The 5,789-nt window shown below is 37.4% G+C and overlaps 1 protein-coding gene across 2 annotated transcripts; it reads right to left on the bottom strand.

Annotated features, from left to right (window-relative positions):
* Positions 1 to 1,017: 1,017 nt before the first annotated feature.
* On the bottom strand, positions 1,018 to 5,732 carry LOC128226825 (uncharacterized). 2 transcript variants are annotated; one of them, XM_052936894.1, is made up of 2 exons: positions 5,531 to 5,732; positions 1,018 to 3,530 (listed from the first exon to the last, which is right to left on the bottom strand). In XM_052936894.1, the coding sequence occupies exon 2, from the start codon at positions 3,472 to 3,474 to the stop codon at positions 2,215 to 2,217; it is 1,260 nt and encodes a 419-aa protein (XP_052792854.1). In that variant the 5' UTR covers positions 3,475 to 3,530; positions 5,531 to 5,732; the 3' UTR covers positions 1,018 to 2,214. The 2 variants fall into 2 exon arrangements, with proteins under 2 accessions (XP_052792854.1, XP_052792855.1); XM_052936895.1 differs by lacking the exon at positions 5,531 to 5,732 and adding an exon at positions 4,654 to 5,510.
* Positions 5,733 to 5,789: the final 57 nt, after the last annotated feature.

The following is a 5,789-nucleotide window of genomic DNA, read 5'->3' as shown; positions in this document are numbered from 1 at the left end:
TCCGGTTGTTATTTTGTCATGTATAGACAATTTCCCATTAGTGCCGCCGTAGTAATTTGTAAACCGTAAAATAAATGTTGTATTTCAATTAGTTGTAATCCTAATGTACGTTTTTCAAGTGCATAAGCAAATATGGCAGTTAAAATTTTAAGCGAATATTGTATTGAAGTATTTGTTATTTTAAGAAATTGCGTTTTTCATTTCAGGCCAGCGTACTGTAGACACACGCCTAAGTACTCTTTTTGTGATAGTTAAGTAAAAGTTGGTGTCAAGTTCATGTGACGCCAATCTTCGATGAATGATCACAGGGTCGGTCTTCATAAAAAGTCAATTTCTTAACCCAAGTATCTTTCTGGTCATATTCCTTAATAACCTGATGATATCTGAGGTACTTAATTTATGTTATTTTTTTTTTAAAAAAATGCAATTTATATGTTAAAAAACACTAATACATTTCCTTTAATATAGCTTCAAAAAATATAATCAAGTGAAGAAATGACATAAGCAGTTTTATGAATACGACCACGGGTTTAAAGGAGTCATTAACTTAGTATTGTAGTTTAGATACTGCATAGTATAACACATCTTAGGCATATCTTAAAAATACGAAAGTCGGTTTTGTAGAATTGTTGGAGCCTACTAGTTCAACAACAGTTCAGTAGAAAATATTCCTGAAACGGGCTGTTATTTGTTCCGGCTACCGCCATCAAATGTATTTAATAAAAGTTTGTATTCATACGAATACATTTTAATAGTGTTATGCATAAACTGTTTTTATTTTGCGAATTTACAATTCTGCAAATGCATATAGTTTTAAATGTTTTGGCTATCTTTTTTCTACCCCAAAGAACGAAAACGTGCCTTGATGCTACTGGTACTTCTAGGAGCGGGTTCGTTTCAAACGTCTGTCCTTAAGGAGAGACTCTTAACAGTCAAACGCACTCTTTCAAGAACGAAAATGCTCCTAGTTGTCTTGATAAGACAGGTATCTTCATTTTAGAAAGTACAAATAACCAATTTAGTATTTAGAGTTCTACCCCATATCGTTTTATTAGTATTGTGGCAATAAACACACATGTATAACATATATGTTTATAGTTCTACTCTTTATCAGTTTAATTTTTCACAGTAAAATGTATAACGTATATTCCACACAACCATAAGTAACACAGATGCCACACACATGTACAACATTATTATAAGTCGCACACATGTATCACACATATGCCACACACATGTATCACACATTTGCCACACACATGTTCAACATATAAGCCGCACAGATGTATCACACATATGCCACAGACATGTATCACACATATGCCACACACATGTATCACACATTTGCCACACACATGTTCAACATATAAGCCGCACAGATGTATCACACATATGCCACACACATGTATCACACATATGCCACACACATGTATCACACATTTGCCACACACATGTTCAACATATAAGCCGCACAGATGTATCACACATATGCCACACACATGTATCACACATATGCCACACACATGTATCATACATTTGCCACACACATGTTCAACATATAAGCCGCACAGATGTATCACACATATGCCACAGACATGTATCACACATATGCCTTACACATAAATCACCCATATGCAACACACATGTTCAACATATAAGCCGCACAGATTTATCACACATATGCCACACACATGTATCACACATATGCCTTACACATAAATCACACATATGCAACACACATGTTCAACATATAAGCCGCACAGATGTATCACACATATGCCACACACATGTATCACACATATGCCACAACACATGTATCACACATATGCCACACACATGTTCAGCATATAAGCCGCACAGATGTATCACACATATGCCACAGACATGTATTACACATATGCCTTACACATAAATCACACATATGCAACACATATGTTCAACATATAAGCCGCACAGATGTATCACACATATGCCACAGACATGTATCACACATATGCCTTACACATAAATCACACATATGCAACACATATGTTCAACATATAAGCCGCACAGATGTATCACACATATGCCACATACATGTATCACACATATGCCTTACACATAAATCACACATATGCAACACATATGTCACACACATGTATCATACATATGCCACGCTCATGTATCACACATATATGTTTAATTGTTCATACGTAAAACCCACATTCCCTGTGATCAAGCCTTGGTAACGAGCCGCGCTGAATCCTGCGACTGCATGATCCGGAACAGTTTGAGCTGATCCTTGGCGAGTGTCTGGACGCCTGACAGATCCAGCATATCGTCCGGCACGCGGAGGTAGCGGGTTTTGTTCATGTCCTTCCAAAGCTCCCGCTCCTGCTGCTTGTACTCCTCCTCCGACGTGTACGTCCTCTTTATGTCGTACGTGCGTCCTGGCCGGCGTCGCCGACTGTATTTCATAACATCATCGTCATCGCTATCGACGTTGACGTCAATAGGAGGTAGGTCAACCCTTAGCATAGGAGTGTGAAATCGAACAGGGGGATTTTCTTCTAAATATGTGTCTATTCTCTCGAGAAAATCTTCCTTTCGTTTAACCAACACCTTTGCGAATTGATGTTCGTCTTGCAATAACTCATGCCGTCTGTCCTCAAATATTTTCTGACGGCCTGAATCAAGCGACTCATCAGTGACGTCTATTAGCAGCAGTTTATCATGGGCGGATTTCTTTCTTCCTTTATCACGAGGGGTAGCTTCATAGGCAGTGAAGTCCTGACTGGATGAGTTTTTCCCGGTTGATTTAAACGAAACTCTTGACATGGATGTCTGTTCACGTTCAAGAATGTTTGACGTCGATGGGCGAACCACTTCTGCCTTTTTGACGTCGAGTGAGCTATCTTCCTTCTCAAACGTCGATGTGACAGCGGCGCTTACCGGGCGGATCGAGGCCATCTGTGGTTTTCCGAGGTCAACAGAATTTCTTCTCTCGTAGTTGTCCGGCGGAGGAACGTCAATAAATACGCCGGTCACAGAATTGCTCCGTTTCTTCGTCAAATTAATGTCAGTATTAGATCTGTTAGTCGTTAATTTCTCACCACTACTCTGTCTCCGCGGGGAGAGCATTGTTTTCGAACGTTTAATACCCTCTGGGTACATGTTTAGACGGTGCGCGGCGGCGGCAATCTTCATCGCCGCATTGACGTTAAATGAGGAGGTAGGTTTAAATTTTCCCTCTTCTTCCAACTGCCGCAACATGGTGATTTCGTCCGGCTTGAGGTTAGATTTAAGTTTGTCTGCCCTCTCGCGTAGACGTTTATAGTTGGCTTTTACGGTTCGTACCCGCAGCGACAGGACGTTATACGTGAAGCCCATCTCGAGATTTAACGTTCCGAACGTCTTCTCGAGCACGCGTTCTTCCTTCTTGTTGAGGAGCCTCGCTTTCACCTCCCGTTCCGTCATCTTCCGCCGCCCCGACATAGCTAGTGGCTGGTACGGGAAGTGGCTCTCACGACAGACAACTCTGACGTGTTAATCTGGAAAACAGAGAAAACGTTTCAACGTCGACATAGAATTATTAGAATTGCAAAGACTTCATATTAGGTTATTTTTGAAAAGAGGAAGTACTTCCACTAAGGTTTTAACATGATATATGATTCAAAGAGTACATGTCAACCATGAAGCAAAGTTTTGCCGCTAAACCGGTTTGAAAACACACATAAAACAGAATGAAACTCAAGAATAGAAATCCTGGCTAACAATGAAAATGATTGACTTTTTGATACTTTTAATCCACTTTAAATGATTTTATATCTTATTTGTCCAAAACAAAAATATATGTATGCATATAAAAATCGAAAAAGCGATCGAACGCCCGTTGTGTGATAAGACAGATCTAATGTGAATAATCTTACAATCTTCTTTCAATTTTCAAAAGTAATTTCTTATCCTTTAATCAACAATTCACTTCTGTCAATCCGAGTGTAACATCGATTCAATTTTGTCATTTTTGATAGGTTCATAATTATTTCACTAAAATTATCTGACCTTCTGTTGTATATAGTTTCGTAAATAATTCCATTTTCAAACATGTATGCTTGTAGTGGCAACTGTCTTAGTACTAAATGAACTAAAACCTTCTGTAAAATATCTACCAGTTAAGAACATCAGTAAATATTGGTTTACGCCTCCTTATATGAACAATACGCAAACATACAGTATAAATAAGCTACTTGTCGTTAAAATGAAATGCTTGTAAGATTTCTCTTACAATAATATATAACAAGAGGCCCCGATGTAAAATATCCGCTAATTTGTAAACAAAAGGGCAACATTGCGTAATACATAATTGAAATATCGAACCCTTATCTATTGATATAACCAGCATACTTCACTTGTTGACTTTATGACCAAAAAGCTTGAAGTGCTATCTGTCAGGTGGAAATTATCGCTATCAGAGATTATGGAATCTTAATAATAAACAGCTGCCAATATCTGCGTATCCAAACGGGAAGTTCAAATACGGATTTCCGCTTTAAATTCACTAACCTTATTCAGTAAATACCAGATTTTTCATAATCATGTCAATACTTTAAAGACATCCTTATATGAAACTACTATATTATGTGAACATCGTCGTTTTTGTTAAATAATACATACATAAGGTCGATGATTACAATATTCCTTTTCCCTCATTCGTCCAACGAAAGTCTTCAAATTTCACATTTTCCGTGTTAAGGTAAATTATTGAAAATATTTCAACGATCTTACTACAAAAGACTAGCAAAATCCAATATTCCTTGTTTTGAAGTGAGAAATTTGTCCATCGAAACAGAACTAATTAGCACAGAACGTTATATTTGTTATTTCTTATTTATAGTCCCAGTCCGATAAAATCTTTCAATTTTTCACCAATAGTTTTTATGTGCAATTTTCTCTGTGGACTAGTTATGAATAATCAACTATTGAATAGGTCTCAAAGAACAATAAAACCACCACAATTCAACATTTCCATTCATGTATGATTTTGGCCACCATCAACAATTCTTGGTCAGTTTTCCGCTTTTTGTGTGAGGAATGTCTTTCACATATAAAGACACATTTTTTGGTGGTAAATTATTCCAAATAAATATAAAACCGGTCGTTTCACTTCTTTGCTCACGATCTCATTAACTGCGATAGGCGAAATGCTTCATACGATCGAATACATTACTTCATACTTCTATAGACACCTAAATTAGTCGTTTCATTAAGAATCCATTAAAATGCCATCGCACAAATACTGTTTCGCTTAATATTAAATCAACTGTCTCAATAAACACGATGAAACTTTCATTTTCTGTAACGTACGTGACATTGTAGACATTCAGTCTTATTAAACAGTATATTTCTTAAAACCACCAGAACTATTCGTCAATTTGAAAACACCCTTTTTATATTCTCATTACCTTGTGTACTCGTACTTCTTATATATATATGAGCATTTTCATGAAATGTTTTACTCCTGGTCATCGCTTAAAAGAATTTCATTTGTTACCTCTATGTCCATGTACACCAGAGTCCAGGCTGAGTGCCGGTGTACGATCGAGCAAAGTCCAGTGAGCACTTCCAGTGACCAGGAGAAGGAAGGCGGCAGTAAACACGCCTCACACATAAACCTGCTGTTAAGTATCGAACGTAAAGACGGTCACTGATCCGCTTAGCTTGTCATGGAATTATGCATTGATTTCATTCTCTCTACTCATATCGTTTTCCTCAAATGTGTCTTTGTCACTGTCAAAATTAATAACCAGTTT

Source organism: Mya arenaria, chromosome 3, assembly GCF_026914265.1.
Source record: "Mya arenaria isolate MELC-2E11 chromosome 3, ASM2691426v1".
NCBI classification, from domain to species: Eukaryota; Metazoa; Mollusca; class Bivalvia; order Myida; family Myidae; genus Mya; species Mya arenaria.
The sequence above is the reverse complement of the archived record's forward strand: the minus strand, read 5'-3'. Positions and strand labels throughout refer to the sequence as shown.